Source organism: Rhinatrema bivittatum, chromosome 3 (genome assembly GCF_901001135.1).
Source record: "Rhinatrema bivittatum chromosome 3, aRhiBiv1.1, whole genome shotgun sequence".
In the NCBI taxonomy this organism is placed as follows: domain Eukaryota; kingdom Metazoa; phylum Chordata; class Amphibia; order Gymnophiona; family Rhinatrematidae; genus Rhinatrema; species Rhinatrema bivittatum.
This window is the reverse complement of record NC_042617.1, coordinates 426,120,621-426,143,349: the sequence shown is the minus strand read 5'-3', so window position 1 is coordinate 426,143,349 and position 22,729 is coordinate 426,120,621. Positions and strand designations below refer to the sequence as shown.

The following is a 22,729-nucleotide window of genomic DNA, read 5'->3' as shown; positions in this document are numbered from 1 at the left end:
AGAATATGATGGTAGATGAGGGCCTTCTAGATAAAGTCCATGTAATCTGCCCAGGTTTATTCCTGGTGCATTGCCATTGACTGCAGTTGATCTCTGGCATTTCCATTGCTTCTTTACAACCAGGAATCCTCTGTGCTTATAACATACAGGTCTATCCTGTAAAGTGCGGCCGCGTTTACCCTGCTCCTAAGCCGCTTTTTACTCACTTTCCGGCCGCGTTAGCCCTTCCTGCGATCCCAAATCCCCTTTAACCTACTCCTACCGCGTCCTAAATTCCCCGGGCAACCCCTTCCGCACGCGGCATGTATATTGCATGCAAACGAGCGAATTAGCTATTCCCTAGCATCCCGTAACCCGCGCCCCGACTATCGCTAGTTTTCCCTGCCGTTTTGTCGCGCGTTTAACCTGCAAACTTACCGCCTACCCTGACCCTGCGGTAGAGGCAGGGGTAAGGGTAGGTGGCAAGCTTTCCCCCAGCCCCCGCTCACCTGCCCCGGCCGCGATCATGGGTGCCGGTCTCCGTGGCAGCCCCAGTCCCCTCCCCTGCTCCCGAAGCCAAAAAAAAAAAGCGAAAAAAACGTTGCAGCCCCCCTCCGATGTCTGGACTGGGGCTGCCACGGAGACTGCAACGGCAAAGCAACGGCGAAGCAAAAAAAAAACCAAAAGCAATTTTGGGTTTTTTTTTTCCAAAAGCGAAAAAACCAAAAGCAAAAAGTAAGTCGCTTCGCCGCTTCACTCTTCCCTCCTCCCGGAGCAGGGCACGAAAAGCAGCCTTGCTCCGGGAGGAGGGAAATGGCGAAGCGACTTACTTTTTGCTTTTGGTTTTTTCGCTTTTGGAAAAAAAAAACCAAAATTGCTTTTGGTTTTTTTTTGCTTCGCCGCTGTGTCTCCTCTCCTCCCGGAGCAGGGCGCGAAAAGCAGCCTTGCTCCGGGAGGAGGAGAGAAGAGATGACAGCGGCGAAGCAAAAAAAAAACAAAAGCAATTTTGGTTTTTTTTTTTTCAAAAAGCGACAATTTTGGTTTTTTTCCAAAAGCGACTTACTTTTGGGATCTGTCAAGATCCCAAAAGTAAGTCGCTTTTGGACGCCTGCACAACTTACTTTTGCAGCCATCAGCAAACACGATCGTAGCTCCTCCCGACGAAGATGAAGATGGCCGCCTGCACGGGGGAAAGCGTGCAATTGGCCGCTGAAGACGTGACGTCATGATGTTTGGCGTCACGGGATGTGACGCCACGTCTTCAGCGGCCAATTGCACGCTTTCCCCCGTGCAGGTGGCCATCTTCATCTTCGTCGGGAGGAGCTACGATCGTGTTTGCTGATGGCTGCAAAAGTAAGTTGTGCAGGCGTCCAAAAGCGACTTACTTTTGGGATCTTGACAGATCCCAAAAGTAAGTCGCTTTTGGAAAAAAACCAAAATTGTCGCTTTTTGAAAAAAAAACCCGAAAATTGCTTTTGTTTTTTTTTTGCTTCGCCGCTGTCATCTCTTCTCTCCTCCTCCCGGAGCAAGGCTGCTTTTCGCGCCCTGCTCCGGGAGGAGATGAGACACAGCGGCAAGGCAAAAAAAAAAAAACCAAAAGCAAGAAGTCGCTTCGCCGCTTCCCTCCTCCCGGAGCAAGGCTGCTTTTCGCGCCCTGCTCCGGGAGGAGGGAAGAGTGAAGCGGCGAAGCGACTTACTTTTTGCTTTTGGTTTTTTCGCTTTTTTTTTTTTTGCTTCGCCGCTGTCATCTCTTCTCCCCTCCTCCCTGGTATCTGTCATTTCAAATGACATTTGAAATGACAGATACCAGCGTGGCGTGAAGCCTTAGGCCCGCGCACCCAGGATACTGTATAGGCGCTCTATCCAGTAAAATGGGTTGCGCGGACCTAAGGCTTCACGGACGCGGTTTACATTTAAATAAAATTAGTGTTCAGGATCGAGCGGTAGGTGAGCTGCACTGTGCGTGCGGCAACCGCGGGTGCCGCAGGCACTAACGCAGCTCTTCCTACCGCTTGGTACTGGATAGACCTGATAGTTCTTTAATTATGTTCAGGATCTCCTCTTTGGGCCAGTGCAAGATTAGGTGCCCTAGATGAACCCACCCATTCCCCCTACCCTCATTTACGTACCTACTTACCAGTAATGGCATTGGCAAAGCATCCCTCTCTCTCTCTCTTTTCCTGTACTCCAGCAGCCCCTTCTTCCCCCAGCTATCCCCGCTGTCCTCCCCAGTCACCCTTCTCTCAGCAGCCCCCTCTCTCTATTCCCCTACCACCTGCCCCAGCAACTCCTTTCTCACCCCCCAGCCATGCCTTCTCTTCTCCCTCAGCCCCATCAGTCCCTTTCTCCCCCAGCAGTGCCATTCTCTGATCGCCACAGCAGTACTCTCTTCCCCAGCCCCCCACTCTCAGCAGCCTCTTCTATTCCCTCCCCCCCTCTATATTGGCACTCTCGGTGACTGCCTAGTCTGCCTAATGGAAGAACTTTTCCTGTCTTCTTTTTTGATGTGATAGAATTTAACGATTGTGAGCTCTGATTTTTGTTTGCTCTTGATTTTAAATTTATGGTAGGTATTGTTGTTTCTGTGATAGATGTACCACAGAGAACATCTACAAAGGCAGCAATAGAACCAAGAAACAGGGAAGTTGTAAGATTTTTTTTCTCCCCTTTTTATGACTCCATTCCTGCCTTTGGTCAGTTTTTTGTTTCTGTATATCCTTTCCTTTCAGACAGCAAATGTTTTTTCCTTACATTCAAAACCAGAGGAAATGTTAAAATATATGTCTCTATTATATTGTGACTAAGTATGGCCTGAGGTTTGGCACAGTCTATCTCACTAGAGTCTCTCTTAAGTTGTTTTTGCAATGCTCATAATTGGATGTATTGATGTGGCACAAGCTGAAGTTTTTGACAACAGTTGATACAACATGGTTGCAGCTGCTTTTGAGATACAGCAAATTTTCATTTAAGAACTTAAGATTTACCATACTGGGTCAGACCAAGATCCATCAAGCCCAGTATCTTGTTTCCAGTAGCCAATCCAAGTTGCAAATACTTGGCGGGATCCCAAAATGTTAATCTATACCATGCTGCTCATTCCAAGGATAAGCAGTGGATTTTCCCAAGTCCACCTTAGTAATAGTTTATGGACTTACTTCCAGGCACTTGTCCAAACCTTTTTTAAACCCAGCTACACTAACAGCTTTCACCACATCCTCTGGCAATGAATTCGAGTTTAATAATGAATTGAGTAAAAAAAAATATATTTTCTCCTGTTTGTCTTAAATGTATCATCTTGTAACTTCGTTTCCTGTCTCCTAGTCTTTGTCATATCCCCTCTGTTGTCTCATCTCCAAGTTGAAGAGCCTAATCTGTTTAGCTTTTTGGTGCCTTTCTCTTTACCTCTTTTAGTTCCATCTATCTTTTTTGAGATGGGGCAACCAGGAACTGCACATAATGCATTGTTTCCTGTATTTATTTATTCATTAAGAGAGCTCTACTGAGTCTCTGTTTAAAGGAACATACCAAGTAAATAAGTGGATAGAGAACAGAAGTAGATATAGTTGGGTTATAACGCCCCCTTGTGAGAGAATTTAATGGTGGAATCCTGGCCTATAGAAACCTAAAGCACCATTGTGTAGTTGTGGTTTTTGAGTTGTGCTTTCCAGAGGCAGCATGCTTGCTCCTTGCTTTCATTTGTTTTTGGGAAGAGGACATTTGGGTTCCTTATTTGTTTTTGGGAAGAGGACATGTGTGTTCCTTATTAAAAAAAAAAACAAAAAAAAAAAAACCAAAAACTTGGAATGTGGACTAGACAAAAAGATGCCTTTCTGCCTTTTCATGATTCCAGATTTTGACCCTTTTTGTTTGCGGGGAAGAAGTTCTATCCACCCTTTTTCCCTCATTATGGTTTACCTTTTGGAAACTGGCTTATTTTTACCCTATGCTTGAGTTCCCAAGGACTCAGTGCTACCATCTCAAAGGAGAGTAGGGACCCTCTCACTCTAAGAGACCTATTGACCTTTGAAGGTTACTGAAGGAATAAATCGTTCATTTCTGGGAGGAGGAGAAGTTGGCACTTTAGAGAAAACCGGTAACACTCATTCAGTGTTATTAACTAGTATAGTATTATCTGGATGGTGAAGAGAGGACATTGAACTGGGAAGTAAGAAGTGCATTCTGTTCATCTGGACAAAGAAATGTTTTATGGGACTTTAAGTGGATCATCTGAATTGGATTAGAGAAACCTGAATAGTTGAAATCTGGGAGGGAACTTCTAAATTACCTTTACAGTTGGCTCAGGATCCAGGAATGGACCAAAAGATCCATTACGAGTTACAAAGTTGCAGATTTATTGAAGAGGTAAAAATGTAAATGGATTGGCTTGCAAGAGGAGTTGTGAATGGTCATTTTTACTATTCCACCAACAATTGCCAGTAAAGTTAAGTTGGAAACGACAATCAGCTTCCAGTATGATTGTTACTGCTTTATATAAAAGATTGCCTTAACAGTGCTGAAGGCCTTAGAAAGACATCTCACCTCCCCCAACAGGGAAATCTTGGAAACTCAGAGCAGAGAGAGAGAGGGGCTGAAGAACTGCTAGGGGAATGTGAATATCTGAAGCCTGTGAACTGGAGGGTGACCTGGTGGATTCCTCAGGGAGGACCTCAGCCCAGGGGTTACATTCACATTTAATACATGCTTAAATTCATTTGCAGATCTCTTAATGCGGAACAGCAATGGTTAAAACAGGTAACAAAAAACAAACAGAATCACAACAGAGCACACTTATTTTTTGGATTGATACAGAAGCATTTCTGGAAACTCCCATGACTTCATTACAGTTTTTGTATGTCCTGCTTACCTGTAAGCTTTTGTCAGTGTCTGCTGATGAACCTAGATTACAGCCCTCCTAACTTAAGTTGGCGAGTTTGTGAACAAAGATAAACTTGTCAAGAAATGGAGAGAGTATCCCATCTTTTATCGGCAGGCCTTCGAAATGAATATCAGATCATGGTCCAAGAAATCAAAGCCTTGTCATTGGCACTATCCACACAGCCATCTATTTGTTACCAGGATGAGTCTGTCCCTTGCCATGCCTTTACCCTTGGCTAGAAGGATAAGACACAGGACCCATGCTCCTTTTACCATTCTCTCATTGCCAAGTAGTCGTTTCTAATCTGCTCAGGATCATTCCTTGTAGTATCCTTGGTGCCTGTATGGATAAGCAAGCAGCATGGAGTAGTAGTCAGAGGGTTTTATGAGTTTCAGCAACCTTTCTGTAATGTCTCAGGCTGCTGGCAGGCAGCACACATCTCTGGACAGGATGTCTAGTCTGCAGATGGGTAAGTCTGTCCCATATAGAAGGTCACCATGAACAACCCTTCTCCTTCTCTTTGAATTTCTCTGTGTTTTGTGTCTTCCTCTGGTGATTGCAGAACTGCATATTAGAACCAAGTGTGATAATTATTCTAATCACTAGATGTCACTGTCTGTTAGGCACACTGGGGCCTTGAACCAGTGTCCTGTGAGTCTAGGGCTTGCTATTTCTAGATAAGCTATCAGCAGCTAGGCTGTCTTCTTTGTTTTAAGATAGATTGTAAAGGGAAACATAAAGGTTTCATTTGTGTTCACTGCCAACTATGTTATCTAAAAATGTTTTTGCTAGTATTTTACAGTTGATAGGCTTGAAGAAAGCCAGTACTTCTGTTGCTGTATGAGTGGAAACACATTTGCCTTTTAGGTTAGATTGTTAGTTAATTATAAATGTAGTACTTTAGCAAGGATCATCATATGGTGTTATGGGGTTAATGTATCATGCTGGTGTTAATAGAGCATAGTGCTAATAACACTACATGGAAGCATACCTCAGTGGATGTGTATTGCGAAAAAATTATGTGATTTCCATAAACAAAATAATGCACATCAGAAACTCCTATGATTTTACTAAGTTTTCATCTTCAGCACATGTTCTACCTGTGATGCAATGGAATGGCTGCTTTCAGTCACTTTTCATTATTTTGCTGAAGTTAATTCTGTGCAATTTTCTGTAGGATATGTTGAAGAATACTACTAAAGGACATCCTGACAGACTGCCCCTTCAGATGGCTCTAACGGAGCTGGAAACACTGGCAGAGAAACTGAATGAAAGGAAAAGAGATGCAGATCAACGCTGTGAAATTAAACAAATAGCAAAAGCAATGAATGAACGATATTTAAACAAGGTTGGAAAGGAAAAAAGCTTGAATGGATATGAATGATGCACTGTTTACCCTTTTTGTGTTATTGTGTGGTAATATTCTGCATTCCAGTGTTTTATTTTTTTAACATCTTTACAAGCCTGATATGTAATCACGCTAGCTTTAGGTAAGACATGAAAAGGATGTTATTTTTCTAGATTATTCTGATTCTGTATTTCACCACTGGAGGTCAGTAAACATTACCCAATAGGTATGATCTCATCATGGCAAGTACTCCATTTTATATCAGCAAGTTAGGAATCTGGTTTTGGCAAATATGAGATATTTTGTTGTTACAGCACACATATGTTCATGTTGCTTTTTACTGCAGTACAGTAGAACTTGTACACTGTACTGCAGGAGTGTTTCAGGCCCGTCTTCTAATGCTAAATGGTGACAGGATCAGACATATAATCCTTTATGCAAAGAGTTACCTAATGCAAATTATTAGGTATATAATAAATTCATGCAAAAATGCCCAAGGATTCAGAGAGTTGCTGTGTCATTAACCTTTTGATTGGTCAATTCCCGAAATTAAAACAGATTTTAAGAGTAAAATAACATCATCCCTGGATGTTTAGATTTTTCCAGGGGTGTTTGATGGAAGTTATTAAGATCCATTATTGGGGCCCACTCTAAAGGAACCTGGTTTTTAGGATAGTCCTAAAAAGTATTAATTAGATTGGGAGGTAGCTTTCAAAAGTGTGCGGGCAGGAGCAACATCCATGGGCACATTTATCCACGGATTTGTGCACTAGATTTCAAAAGGAAAGTATGCACATTCTTTCTCCTAGGACAAGCAAGGATGGTGGTCCTCACACACATACATGGATGACATCATCGGATGGAGCTCGGCATGGAAAACGTATGTCAAAGTTTCTGGAACTTTGACTGTGCACACTTAGCATGCCCAGCATACCCGAAACCACGCATCCATGCGGGGTCCCTCTTCAGTCTCCTTTTTTCTGTGGATCTCTTGCCTCGCAGATTAAGTGAGCTCTTGGCTTTTTCTTCAAAAATTGCCTTGGAAAACTTTTCACCAATTCTTTTCATTTTTTTTTGCACGCTTCATTGACATTGGGTCCCTCTCTGTTCCCTCCTTAGGCTCCTTTGTCAAGTTTTTCAGAGGGTTCGGTAAGTTTACTTTCACTTCCATCCCCCCCTATGGTGGCAGTGCCTTCGTGCCCGCCAGCTTCGACTGCTCGCATCACCGTTCTTGTTATTTCCCTTCTTTTTGTTTGTCATGGCCTCTTCTGTTTTCTGGCAATGCCCCCAGTGTCTGAGGACCATGTCCATTATGGACCCCAATGAGGGGTGTGTTCTCTGTCTGGGGGCATCGCATGTCATCCAGGGTTTCCACATGTGCGCCCAGATGACCCCTAAGGGATGTCACGCTTGACTTGATAAGATGGAGAAACTCTTCGGGTCGAGGAACTTCGAGCCATTGATGTTGGCATCGGCGGCATCTGCACCAATGGACCTTGGAGCCACACCAGTGGACCCTGAGCCATCGACATCAGTGGGGCTGTCGGTTCCATCGATGCCGCCAGCATATAGAGGCACCGAGGACTGGCCCTTGTCTGTCTCTTCCAGGTCAAGGACTTTGGGTTCATCATTGACCTTGGCACTGGGGAAAGAGCAGGCTGAACACCGAGGGAAGCTGAGGAAGCATTGGCACTGGTCACCTTCGATGCACAGTGCCGGGCTCGGGAAGGTGTGATGTCCCCGAAGTGACCCCATAGCAAGGAATGCCCATCCTTCATCAATGCGGGGGTCTGTGATGGTCTCCACTGGTCCTGGTACCAGTTGCCGATCCACCTAAGGGATCCAAGGAAGATCTGGCCACCCCTCCTGCCTCCCAGTTGGCATTTTCAACTTTCAAGGAGGAGTTGGAGCAGAGAGTCCAGCTGGTGGTGGAGCAGGCACTGCAGGGCATTGAGCTGGTAGCACAGAAGGTGGCGATGCCCGCACTGTTCCTGCTTGGAACCGCTGCTGGAATGGCTCAATGTGCTCATCAGTGTGTTACCAACCCAACTGGCTTTGGTTCCCTGGATGCCATTGATGCCCAGTGGGGCATCGATGCTTTTCCCTGACTGATACAGTGCTCATTACCGGCTTCTCTGAAGAGGAAGCGCCATCGAGACCAACAGGAACACAGAGGTCTGTAGCCACCCATCCAGCTTTGCCGGGGCTGGCACTGGTGCCATCGGTGCCCATGCCTCTGGACAAAGGCCGAGCACCTAGGGCCCCAACCGCTGTGGGTTACAGTGAGGATGAGACTACGAATGATCCCTGGGGGGATGAAACTGTGGAATCTTCCTCTGCGGTCTCCTTTCAGAACAGTCTCCTCCAGAGGAGAAAAGGAAGTCTCCACCGGGGGACTTGACCTTCACAGGTTACTGGATTAGAGAAGCGTCAGCTGTCACACCAATCTGTGGTGGTTGAATCCACTCTCAAGAGAGCCAAGGGCTCTCGGACCGATGCCTTGGCGCCCCTGGGGAAGGATCACAGAGAGATGGATATTCTTGGGAGGAAAGTATTCCAAGGGGCCATGCTCATTGCCCGCATTGCCTCCTACCAGCTCTACATGAGCTAATACTTGCACAACCTAAGCAGGTGCAGGAGGTGGCAGAGTGAGTGCCTCAAAAGCAGCAAGACACCACTTTATCGCTGGTATGTCAGGGCCTGGAGTGTGGAAAAACATGAGGTTCGTTCAAAATACAATGTTTTCAAGACAGCATTGAGAGTCTCTGCAGTCGGAATAGGTGCCCACATCGTGGCATGGCTGCGGGACTCTGATCTCCAACCAGGGGTACAGGAAAGACTCGTTGACTTGCTGTGTATAGGAGAGAATCTCTTTGGAGATAAGATGAGGGACATGGTGGCTCAGTTGTGGGATCACCATGAGACCCTTCAGCAACTCTCCATTAGCACATCGGACCTGCCCTCCTCAGCCAGGAAATCTGCGAGGCATGGTCAGAGGAAGTCTTTCTACCACCAGAGGAAGTACTATCCTCCGGCCTCACATTCCCGTTCGCAGAGGGTGAGCTCCAGTGCCCCATCCAAATCCCAGGACAGGGTTTTAATGGGACCATAGGGAGCATGAGCCAGCCATCCTTACCCAAGATGCTGGACCCCCCAGTCAGGGGCAGGCTATGATTCTTTATGGATCAGTGACCCAGTATAACCTTTGACCAGTGGGTTTTGTCCATCGTTTGTCAAGTGTACCAGTTGAACCTATTGGGTGTCCTGCCAAATTGTCCTCTGCCTGTTTTGGGGGCCAATAGTGCATCAGGAGGAACCTGTCCCACGAAGGCAAAGAGGGCAGGGATTCTACTCCTGGTACTTCCTGATTCTAAAGAGGGGAACTCCGTCCCATCCTAGAGCTGAGGCCTTGAACAGGTTTCAAAATAAAAGAAAAGTTCAAGATGGTTCCCCTGGGCACCCTGATTCCTCTCCTGTAAAAAAGGGGACTGGCTGTGCTCCCTCTATTTAAAGGATGCATACGCTCACATAGAGATGTTCTCAAGTCACTGGAAGTATATCAGATTTGTGGTAGGAAAACAGCACTTCCAGAACAGAGTGTTGCTTTTCAGGCTAGCATCAGCCCCACGTGTCTTCACAAAATGCCTGGCTGTGATGGAGCGTACCTCCACAGGCTGCGAGTGCATGTTTTCCCTTACTTGGACAACTGCCTGGATAAGAGCACCCCTTCGCCAGTGGCCACTTGGTCCATGTGTTTGACCATTAGGGTGTGGGAGTCACTTGGGTTTGTCATCAACTACCTGAAGTCCCACCTCAGCCGATCACCTTGATTGGACTTCATAGGCGCCCTGCTAGATATGGCTCAGGCAAGAGCCTTCCTGCCGCAATCCAGGGCGGTCACCTTGGCATCCTTAGCAGCAGTGATTCAGCAGAGCCAGCAGGTTTCAGCTCAGCACATGTTGAGGCTGTTGGGCTACATGGCCGCAACCGTCCATGTTTCTCCCTTGGCACACTTACACATGCACAGAGCCCAATGGACCCTGAGGTTGCAGTGGCACCAGGCCACGCAGAGCTTCCAGGCTCACACCTGAATCACTCCGTCTCTCCAGGAATCTTTGTCCTGGTGGTGGGTACTTGTGAATTTGCAATGGGGAATATCTTTGCAAAATCCCCCTACCCAAATTGTCCTTACCACAGATGTTTCCACCTTGGGGTGGGGAGCTTATGTAGAAGGGTTTCACACTCAGGGGCTCTGATCAGGTATGCGTTGTGGGCTTTCAGAGATAGACTGTCCTGATCCAAACAAACAACCAAGTAGCGATTATTGTATGTCAATAAACAGGCACGAGGTTGTACCTCCTGTGTCAGGAAGCAGTCAAGATCTGGTCCTGGGGCCTATCCAAATGGGATGATACTTAGGCCATGTATCTAGCTGGCATGGAGAATGTGATGGACAGATTGAGTTGTGTCTTTAGACCCCACAAGTGGTCTCTGGACCAGGGGGTGGCGAATCGGATCTTCCGCCTCTGGGGGAACCCAGATGTGGACTTGTTTGCGTTCCCCTGCAACAGGAAGGAAACTCAGTTCTGCTTCCTGTACAAGTCAGACAGCAAGCCAGCCTCAGATGCCTTTTCCCGCTCTGGGCAAGGGTCTTTTGTTCATGTATCCTCTGATTCCTCTGGTGACAGACGCTCTTGAAGCTTCATGAGGAACAAGGGGCTATGATCCTCATAGCCCCTCATTGGCCGAGACAGATCTGGTTTCCACTCCTTCAGGAGTTGTCCATCCAGAGACCAATCTCATCACACAAGATCAGGGTAGGCTGTGGCACCCCAACCTCCAGGCCCTGTCTCTCACAGCCTGGGTGTTGAGAGGTTAATTCTGCAATCATTCGATCTCTGTGAGGATGTCTGCTGGCTTCCAGAAAGCCTTCCACTAGAAAGTCCTACGGACAGAAGTAGAGGAGGTTTTCTGTGTGGTATGAGCAGAAAGTCCTAGATCTGTTCTCCTACCCCACAGAAAAGCTGTTTGACTACCTCCTACACCTATCAGAGGCTGGCTTAAAGACCAACTCCGTTAAAGTTCATCTCAGTGCAGTTGGTGCATACAGCCAAGATGTAGATGATACATCCATCTCTGTAAAATCTATAGTTGGACGATTCATGCGGGGCCTGCTTCAGTTGAAGCCTCCCTTAAGGCCTCCTGCAATGGTAACATGGAATAGACTTAGTTTTTGGGTACGGGCGGAGCAGGAGCAAGGCTGGATTGAAGACAAGGCGAGGAATATCCAGAACAGGAACAAGGCAGGCTCAGGCCTCCACTGGACCTACACTCACCAATGAAACCCAGCAACGCAATGCTGGTCTCGAGAGTAGCCCTCCGGCCACTCGATAGCCCTTCCGGACCCGCCACTTGGGAACGATGAGTGCATGAGGCCAGACAGAGGCTGAGGCCAGGAACAAAGAAGACTCAGATGAAGACTCAGGATACTTGGAGGACTCAGATGTAGACTAGGATACTCAGAAGACTCAGACGAGGACTTGGATGACTCAGGATACTCGGAGGACTCAGACTAGGATTCAGGATACTCGGAGGACTCTGACAAGGATACAGGTTGCTAGCAGGTCTCAGATGAGGATTCAGGAGAAAGTACTGGGTGAGTGCTGCATCGCAGCATGCCCTACACAGCCGCCCATGGCTGGATGCGGACCACATTGAAAGCAAAGCAGACTCCAGACAAGGCAGTGGAACTTGAATTCAGGACATAGCGAAGATTCAGGAGAGGCCTGCATGGGGGCATGCCCTACACAGCTGTCTGTGGCTGGTTACGGACTACACTGAAGCGGAGAAGGTTCTGGCAGAGTCTTTGGCATGGATGGAAGCAGGCACAAGGAACTCTGAAGACCGGGACAGGAATCTAGACTCTGGATTCAGAAGCTTGGCATTAAAAATAGAAGCCTTCCGGAAGCTTGCGCTGCAGACGAGAAGGCCTTGTACCATGAGGTGCCCTACACAGCCCCCCATGGGCTGGTCACAGACCACGACGGTGGCACGCAGGAAAGGTGAACAGACGAGGGACCTGGGACCTGGACGAAGAGCTGAAGATGAGACAGACAGAGTCAGGACAGGAACATCAGACATCAGGAACGTGGAACATGGTACCTCAGGACACTGAACATCCGGACATCTGGACACGGAACATCTGGACATATAGAACAAGCAATGAGGGAGCTCCGACGAGGGACAAGACCAGGAACATCAAGGTGACAAAGTTCAGGAACACAAAGAACACGGAACAAAGATCCATCAAGGCACAGGAAGACCACGGAGGACCTGGATCAGAGAGAAGACCACAATGCTGTGAAGACCGGATCCGAAGGCCCTGAGGGAAAGAAGCAGAGCCCTTTTATAGGACTGATCCAGGCAAAGGCTGATGATGTCACTACTGAGGACCGCAGGGCTTTTCCTGCTGCTGGCCCTTTAAATGACTAGGAGAGGCGCGTGCCCGCGCCTGTGAGGAAGCTGAAAGCCAGAGGACATCAGTGGCGTCCCTGCCGCATGGAAGGCCTGACAGGAAGCGGCTCCCTGCCGCGAAATGGTGGAAACAGGCAGCAGCTGAGACAGCTTCCCTGCCGCTCAAACCGAGGACCCCGGTGGCGGCTCCAGCCAGGGAGATGAAAGGTGGCATCGGGCGGCTCAGCCTGCCGCGAGGGACAGTCGATAGCCGCAGAGGACTGCATCAGTAACAGCCTAATTAAAGGAAGGTAGGGGACTGCCTGTGGGGCAGCTGCAGGCAGGATCCTAACACAATGTGGTGCTAGCTCACTGTTGAAAGCTCCTTTTTAGCTGTTGTGCTCCTGTGACCTTAAGTCCCTGACCTGGAAGGTTATATTTTTGATGGCGGTCACTTCAGTGTGCAGGGTCAGTGAGCTCCAGGCCTTAGTGACTTATCCACATTTTATCATGACATGGTGGTTTTGCATATACACCCTAAGTTCCTGCCTAAGGTGGTGATGTATTTCCATCTTAACCAGTCAATTGTCCTGCCAACATTTTTCTCAGGCCCCTTTCACACCAAGGCGAACAAGCACTGCACAATTTGGATTGCAAGCGAGCCTTAGCCTTCTGTCTGGAGTGGACAGAAGCCCATAGTCCAACCAACTTTTTATTTATTTTGACTTGAATAGGTTGGGAGTTGCCGTTGCCAAACAGACACTATCCAATTGCTAGCAGATTGTATCTCCTTCTGTTATGCCCAGGTGGGTCTGCATCTTAGGAGTTATGTCAAGGCTTATTCTGTCAGAGCCATGGCAACGTTGGTGGCCCACTTGCAAGCAGTTCCCATGAAGGAGATCTGCATGGCTGCAATGTGGAGCTCTCTCCACACATTCACATCTCACTATTGCCTGGATAGGAGTGGCCGACGTGACAGTAGGTTTGGCCAGGCTGTCCTTCGGAGTCTCTTTGAGGTGTAGAACCCAACTCTTCCTGCCTAGGGCCCATTGTTTGGGTTCAGGCTGTCTCCCCCTCTGTTACCAACAGCACTGTTAATTGTGCCCATTGGCACCTGGTTTGTGTCTGTTGGTCCCCTTTTATGTTGGGGAGCAGCCTGTAGCTAAGTATTCACCCATGTGTGAGGACTACCATCCTGCTTGTCCTAGGTGAAAGCAGAGTTGCTTACCTGTAACAGGTGTTCTCCTAGGACAGCAGGATATTAGTCCTCACGAAACCCGCTTTTTATTTTATTTTCTTAATCAAAATTCTATATTATGAGACTGAAGAGGAACCCCGTATAGACGTGTGATTTAGGGCATGCTGGGCATGCTCAGTGTGCACAATCAAAGTTCCAGAAACTTTGACATAAGCTTTCCATGCCGCACTCCATCCAATAATGTCACCCATGTGTGTGAGGACTAACATCCTGCTGTCCTAGGAGACCACCTAATACATTTAAGCAACTCTGCATCCCTTTGAAAATTAACAAAGGAAAAAGTATCTACAGAAATTTGCACCTGTTTCATCTGCAAATATTTTTCTGGGAAAAACAATGCTCATAGTTCTGAAAATGTAAAACTACATGAGTTGTTTCCTCTCTGACCTAATCCCGCCCTGGGAATGCCTGCACGGGAGTGTGGGTAAAAATCCACGTGTTGTGGAATATACATACGCTGTGGGAAGTTTTCAGAAAGCCCTTTTGACCCATGTAAGTAGCCATTTACACAAGTAAATGGCTTTTGAAAATTGTCCTCTGTTTGCAGGGCATTTGATCTGTAAATTGGATTAATTTGTATATTTTGGCATCTTGAAAAATGGATCTTATGTTTGTGTGTATATATGGGAGGCGGGGCGAGGTTGGGCCCCAGGGACAGAGCTGAGAACCATGGAGGTATTTGGTTGTGGTAATGCTAGATCTAGAGAGCATTCTCATCTAAATTTTTTTTTTTTTTTAAATCAGGCCATAACACCAGCAGTTAATGAACTGGTTTCCTCGGTGCACAGTGCTGTGATCAGATGTGTCCCATTGTAAACTTTTGCAAAGTTGTGGTAAAATCTCTCATTCCAGTTGGTACACCGGAGGACTCTGTCCAACTGATGTTGGCCAGCTGTTTCAAGCAGTTTGTCAAGCATGATACTCAGTATCATGAAACCTGACTCTTTCTGTTTATCATCTTCCTAGCCTCCCCTCCTGTCTCTTGTGGTAGGAGCCTTTATGTACGATGTTCATATTTTCCCTCTTGTCTCTGTAATCTCTTCCAGGGCAGTATCCTACTGGAATCTCTTGTGGACTAGAGGGTAGTATGTGGTCCTCTCTAGAGCTGCTTCCAGTGCTGCTCTTTGGTTGGTAGTTTGATGTCATCATAACACCAGTGTTTGGCTTAGCTTTCCTCTTAGTGAGTCGCATATCGGCTTTACTAGTAAAATTAAAATAAAATAGTCAATGGGGAAAACAGGAAAACTAAATAAATGAGTCATGGTAGAAAGGTTCCTGAATGTTTTCACAAATGAAATAGCAAGGCAGGACAGGTCCTGGGAGGGTTGGAAATATCTGATTGGCTTGTAGGCTAGATGGACTTTAAAACACTGGGCTACTTTCTAATCAGGGCCTGGAGTGATTGTCCCTGCTGGAAACTTTCTAAGCAGAGCTCTTCAAACCTGCCCTGGAGACCTCACAGTGAATATAGATGAGACAAATCTATATGCATTGAAGACCCAGCATACACAAATTTGTTTCATGCATACTCATTGTGACTGTCCTGAAAACAGACCGAATTATGGGGTCACCAAGACAGGGTTGAGAAGCCCTGCTCTAAATATAGCCCTGCACCATAGGGGTATATGTAAAAAAAAAAAATAAAAAAAATCACAAACATGATAGTTATAGAGATGGAGTCATTACAAGATATTCTAGACAGCACCAGGTCAGTGATTAAATCTGCACAGTGGAGAAAATACACCACCTTGGTGCTTCAATTGTGAAGACTTTGCAGGTTCCTTTTGACAATTATATAAATTTGATCACTCTATCTTCATAACTATGACCATCACCTCTCCATCACCTGCAGTTCAAACTGAAATCACCTGCAGGTGCAAACTCCCTGCCGGCAAGAACGGACAAAGAGTTAAAAATAAACTCCCCATGACCAAGACCAGTCCGGCCCCACCTCTTTTTCACCATACTGGGGGAGGGAGGAGGGGCAGTTTTCAAAGTGCTTTCTACATAGGTAAATGGGTGCTTACCCGCAGAAAAAGCCCTTTGAAAGTTGCCCCCTTTGTTTATTTTTATTGGCTATCTTTCAATTTATCATACGTATGCTTCCACCGTAGAGACATTTCAGGAGCCTTTCCACCATGAGCAGCTCTTCCAGTGCCAAATAACCTGAGGGGGGGAAAGAGCCAGAGTAAGGAACTGAACCTAGCTTATTTTGGAGCAGCTCCGACTTCTCACCACTGCTAATGGACCGGCCCCATCTGTGGCTTTTTTGTCACTCAAAATAGTAATGCAACCTAGCTGAGAGTTTTTCTTTTTTTTCTTTTGTAATTTAGCTTCTCAGCAGTGGAAACAGGTATCTCATACGATCAGATGACATGGTAGAAACAGTTTACAATGAGAGAGGAGAGATTATCAAAACCAAAGAACGACGAATCTTCATGTTAAACGATGTGTTAATGTGCGCTAAGGTTAATGCACGGTGAGTATCTACTTGCAGTGATAAGGATCATTCAGCTAATACTGTCTTCTCAACTTTTTGTCCTTTCTATCACCACAGGCCCTCAGCAATAGCCAAGTAAGCCTTCTCTTTCTACCATTGAGTAGAAGGCAACTAGATCATGTTGGCTGAGCCTGATTAGAAATAACTGTAGTGGCATTTTGTGACATATTGAGAAACAAATGACTGAGAAGCTCTTGCCGGACTGAGGACAAGCAGATATGAATCCTGTGGCAGGATTGAAGACAACAAATAAATGCATTTCTTGTTCCATAATGAAATAAGATCATTGCCATCAAACATTTCATTTATGTTAAGTACTGTATGCTCCAGGCAGGCACCACGGAAACTGTGTATGGTGCACAGCTATATATTACTGGATCATGGGAAAGTGTGCAGCTCATGAATACCAAAATGTATAAACTTGGGCCCTGAGATCTCTGCGTGTAAGCACCAGCTTGTTAGAGGTCTCTTACAGTATGGTGCACATCTCCTTTTTTTTGTTTGTTTTTTTTAAGGAAAGGTTATTTAAGCAGAAACATCACATGCATACTGTGAAAGGTTTGATTTATTTAGCAGTTAAGGAGTAGTCTCGGAAAGTAACAGCTTACATAAGAACATAAGAAAATGCCATACTGGGTCAGACCAAGGGTCCATCAAGCCCAGCATCCTGTTTCCAACAGTGGCCAATACAGGCCATAAGAACCTGGCAAGTACCCAAAAACTAAGTCTATTCCATGTTACCATTGCTAATGGCAGTGGCTATTCTCTAAGTGAACTTAATAGCAGGTAATGGACTTCTCCTCCAAGAACTTATCCAATCCTTTTTTAAACACAGCTATACTAACTGCACTAACCACATCCTCTGGCAACAAATTCCAGAGTTTAATTGTGTGTTGAGTAAAAAAGAACTTTCTCCGATTAGTTTTAAATGTGCCCCATGCTAACTTCATGGAGTGCCCCAGGCCTTTCTTTCTTTTTTTCATAAGATATTGCTACTTAACTGGATATCTTTTGAAGATACCTGGTTAAGTGGGTAGGATGATATCTGGCAGGTTGTCCACATTCAGAAAAATTATCACATTTTATCCCAGGGCTTCATTTCGAGTCTCTTGTCACTAAGGATCCTGTGTGTTTATCCCATACACTTTTGATTTCTGCCACCATTTTTGTCTTCATTTACTTCTTGCATTTCAGGCATTTCCCACCCTTTACAGGGAACAGTATTTCCTAATGTTCTTGAGTCTACCACCGTGGAGTTTCTTGTCATGACAGCTTCCTTTCCATGGGAAAATGTCTCTCATACATTTTTTATATATTTCAGATATTTATAAGACTATAATCATATCTTCCCCCCCCCATCTCTCCTCTCCTTTAGGACCTCAAATCTCCTCTTTAAGTCTTCTGGTGTAGACCCCACACCATTTTGTTTGCCTCTCTATGGGCTGCTTCTATCCTTTCCCTATCCTTTTTGAGAAACAGCCTCCAGGTGATGCCTCATCAGTGAGCTGTACAGAGACATAATCGCCTCTTTTTCTTTTTTTGTTTGTTAGCCTCTCTCTGATGATTCATAATAAAATCATGCTTCTTTTAGCTCTTCCCAGGAAAGCAGTGACATTGCATCGGCCAGCCAAAGGTACTTGCTAAAATGGAGTGTGCCACTGGGACATGTAGAGGTCATAGAGTATGGAAGCAGTGAAGAACAAGGAGAAAATCATAGATATCCACCTCAACATGTTGCTGAAAAGATTGCTGTTAATACACCGCCAAGTAAGTGAAAATAGTTATAACTCTTTTGATGTTGAAAACCTCAATAGTATACGCAGGGTCTCCTGCTGGCATATCACGTGCTGAAACATCGTGCAGATTCACTGCATTGTTAATGGTGTCCTTGATTTTTTGGTTATTTTGTGGTTAGATTTTCTGGCTTTTTCCTTGAGTTAACCAGTTTTAATTATTTGCCTTTCTGGGGTGGGAGGATTTATCCAGTTGTAGGTCAGGTAGATTCCAGTAATAAAGCCAAAGTAGTTAGAACTTGAATAGATGTTAATACCTTAAAAGGATAGAACCTCAGTCAATAACCAATCCTTTTAGACCTAACATAGAGGACCTAAATGATTTTGATCTCCATCTTCATCCAGATGTGGTGTTAGAGAGCAATAATTTGGTTGCCCGTGACACTGAATGCACTAGAATTGCTGCCTGTGGTCAGAGGAAAGATGGGTATCTGGAGAAAGAAGGATGTAATCCTCTAAACTAGGAGGTCCATATTCAAAAGCCATTTAGACATACAACGTAATAGTTATCCGTTTTAATGGCTTGCCCAGCTATATTCAGCCCTTATCTGATTAAAAAAACCCCAACCGGGAGTGAGGTCTTCTCTTTCTTGCTTCCAAACATTCCTCTGACAGTAATGCTAGAAGAACATGCTACCAGCATTGCTGTCAGAACAATTTCTAGTGAAGCTTGAGGGCTGACCTAGGGTCTAGCAGTTAAGATTTAATGCTAAAAACTGCAGTTATGCATTTAGGATGCAAAAATTGCACAGAGAGGTATGGCACAGGGGGTGAAATTCTTCCGAGCACAAAAGAAGGGCAGGATCTGGAGGTGATTGTATCTGATCTTAAGGTGGCAAAATGGGTGGATAAGGCAGCAGCAAAAGTGAGAAAGATACTTGGCTGTGTATGGAGAGGAATGATTAGCAGAAAAAATAAGGTGATATTGGCCCTCTAGAAATCCCTGCAGAGACCTCAGTTGGAGTAATTTATGCAGTTCTGGCGACAGCTTCTGAAAAGAATATAAATAGGATGGAGTCTATTCAGAGGGTGGCTACTAAAATGGTCATTGGTGTTTGTGCCAAAGCATATGGGTACAGACTTAAAGAGCTAAACATGTATACCCTAGAGGAAAGGTGGGATAGGGGAACTATGATAGTGACGTTTAAATACCTCCAAGGTTTCCATGCACAGGAGGCAAACCTCTTTCAAAGGAAATGAGGCTCTAGAACACGGGATCATGGGATGAGGATGGAAGGGGGTCGACTCAGGAGTAATCTAAGGAAATGTTTCTTCACAGAGGATGGTTGATGCATGGAGTAGTTTCCCCGTGGAGTTGGTGGAAACAAAGACAATATATGAATTCAAGAAAGCATGGGATAAACATGGAGGATTTCTGAGGGAATGGTAGGGATTGTAAAGCTGAATAGTTGATGTGGATGGCTGAATCGTTTTTTTTTCTTTCGTCATGTTTTACATTTCTGTAAGCAGCTGTTGAGTGCTCCTCCAGCCTGCAGGTGGTGCTGGGAACCGCTTGAATTGTCTGTCTAGTCTTCCCAGCTCTGTGCTCCTCATTTCCCCCTGGTGGCCATCTTTTTCCTTTATAGGCCTGTACTTATATTGAGGCAATTTCAGCAATCAGTTGCCAGACCTGGTTCTTGTATCCAGAAGATTACATTATCTTCAGCTTCTATCTTCAGCGCTCCTATTAGTTTTTCTACTTGGGCTTCCTGGATTTCTGGTTCATTCCTGCCCCTTACTCTGTTCAAGATCTCTCATTCCCTGTTTGTGCCAGGGTCTAATCCCACTTTTCATTCCTCATTGACCACTAGCACCAGGCCAGCTAATGGTCAATGACTTCCACCTAGGCCAGCCACCAACCCGAAGGGAAGGTGGCTGGCCTAGGTGGAAGTCTCTTTATCGGTGGTGGTCTGTACTTGGCTCCCCTGGCACTCAACTGCTTGTTTCTGGGGCAACTCACAGATGACAACTGTCACAGTTTCTACTTTTATGCACATAGGGGACAGGCATTTCAGCGATGGAATCTAAGCAAGTTTGGGACTTTTGTGCAAACTTTCTGATTCTAAAATTATCTTGACAAAACTGCATGCACCAAATAGGTGTAATTAGGTGTTTAGTTTTGCCGAGATAATTTTCATATTGTGAATTTGTGTAAGTCTGCTTTGAAAATTGTAACTTATGCACATATTTACTGTTGACTTATGTGCCACATTATAAAATTAGCCCTAGGGAGGGTCATTGTCAGCAGCCCGTGGTGGACTAATGACTGGGGGTACAATTTACCTGCAGACGCCAACCCAGATTTTCAAAGCGCATAAGTTCCCTTTGAAAATTCCCGGGTACTGCCAATTGCCTGCAAAGTCTTATGCACAGCAAGTTAAGCAGGTGTAACTTACCATATCCACATTTAAATACATGCTTGTAAAAATCACAAGGATGTGCACCGGTGATTTTTTTTTTTCTGTACCCAGACTAGTTTTCCTTTGAAAATTCATACCAGTGAGAGAAATCGAGTACCTTGTACCCCCATATACTTTACACCTGCTTTGAAGCAGATGCAGAGCCCTCACATAAAAAGTAAGCAGAGAGATTTCCTTTAGCCTCCCCCGCCCCCCTCCCCCCACAGGAGCAGCGTGCACACGTATACTCACAATAATGGGGGATGCATGTTTTATGTAAGTGTAACCCTTTTTCCCCAAGGATGAGAATGTTATCCTAAGGGAACATAAAAGACTTATTTTGGGCGCTTCCTTCTCTGCTACTTCCTCACTACTTTTGTCCTGAATGGGTGGATTCTTTTCTGTGGGGGTGGGATTAACCTTCTTGGCTCAGGCACTATTTTTTTCCCGTGTGTGTGTGTTACCATAGCTCTTTGGGACAGATACACTTAGAAGCCAAGCTGGAGTCTTTGGGTGGATGTTCAAATTAAAGTTTACTGTGATTGATTAAAAAACAAACCCCCCCCCCCAAAAAAAAAAAAAAAACAAGAGGTGCAGAAAACAATGTCCAATTACATCCAGGTTCCTTAGATTTACATGAACCTCCAGGCAGGGCTTTGAAACTTGCTTATCTTCCATGGAAGGGGATAATAAGTGCCCCAAGTGGGCTGGGGTGTCCTAACTGTGACTGGATCTCCTATCAGATTACCTGAGGGCCACAAAGAATCCTGCACTCCAACCAGGGGTGGAAACTCCATTGGGGGTCTCCAGTTGTCCTTCTCCTCTTCTTTTCCTCCAGTTCCTCTTCAAAAGATTGGTTCAAACCTTCCAGGAAGAAAGACCAAGTACTGAAAAGCAGTCCTTACAGCTTCCAGCTCTGGGTAAGGAAGGATGACAGAAAACAGCTTCCTTCCCTCTGTGGCTAGACAACCTTCTCCAGGGAAAACCTTCTCTCTTCTTTAACTGATCACTGTTACCTCCTCTTGAGCTGGGTAAAGAGGTACACCGTTCCCTCTTGACCACCCTGAGCTGGAGATACAGCCTGCCAGGAATCGTACAGGTCAAAACTGCAAAAATCAAGAAAAACAGCAAAACTTCTTACTTGCATGACTCTCTCTTTCTTCCCTCCAGCCCTATCAGGAGAACCTGGCAGGGCAGTGTCTCTCCTTTCTGTGCTAAGCTGGGGACCTAACTTGCAGGCCAATACAGTGCGCTCCGAAGGAGCGTACTGTTAGCCTGCTCTTGGACACGCGTTTTCCCTTACCCCTTATTCAGTAAGGGGAGGAAAATGCGCGTCCAACCCGCGGCACCTAATAGCACCCTCAACATGCAAATGCATGCAAATGCATGTTGATGGCCCTATTAGGTATGCGCGCGCGATTCAGAAAGAAAAATGTGCAACCAAGCCGCACATTTTACTTTGAGAAATTAGCGCCGACCCAAAGGTCGGCGCTAATTTCTTCCGGCACCAGGAAAGTGCACAGAAAAGCATAGCGATATGAAGTTGAAGGTCCCGAAGAGTAAAAAAGTAAAAAAAAAAAAAAAATTTGAATTCGGCCCGCGGCTGATGGGCCGAAAACTGGACGCTCAATTTTGCCGGCGTCCGGTTTCCAAGCCCGTGGCTGTCAGCGGGCTCGAGAACCGACGCAGGCAAAATTGAGCGTCTGCTGTCAAACCCGCTGACAGCCGCCACTCCTGTCCAAAAAGAGGCGCTAGGGACATGCTAGTGTCCCTAGTGCCTCTTTTTACCACCAGGCCTAATTTAAATAAATTAACTTACTTTATCACGAGCACAGGAGATTGTCCTGTGCGCACACCGGGAGAGCGGGTGCTCGCCCGCTCTCCCACGTTTTTTACTGTATCGGCCTGTTGGAGAGCACACACAAAATCACTCCACCTCCCTGAAAATCAAATCCTCACTGCCACTCCCTAGCATGGGCTAGCCCCCTCTAATGGGTTTTCCAATCCAGCCATCCTCTGGGGAAGGTGCTGTATCAAATGGTGTGCCCTTTTTCTGCTGTCTAACCAAGGGCTGGGAACTAGGGCCATCTAGTGGAGACCTAATAGTCTCCATATGAGTAAAT

The 22,729-nt window shown here is 45.8% G+C and overlaps 1 protein-coding gene across 4 annotated transcripts in view; it reads left to right on the top strand.

Annotated features, from left to right (window-relative positions):
* Positions 1–22,729, top strand: part of ARHGEF10 (Rho guanine nucleotide exchange factor 10) — a 370,273-nt gene that overhangs the window by 210,987 nt on the left and 136,557 nt on the right. For all 4 annotated transcript variants that reach the window (XM_029595755.1, XM_029595756.1, XM_029595757.1 and 1 more), the window contains exons 16-18: positions 6,033–6,203; positions 16,248–16,393; positions 18,006–18,181. In XM_029595755.1, coding sequence (XP_029451615.1) covers positions 6,033–6,203; positions 16,248–16,393; positions 18,006–18,181 — 493 coding nt within the window. The remainder of the gene's footprint in view (positions 1–6,032; positions 6,204–16,247; positions 16,394–18,005; positions 18,182–22,729) is intronic.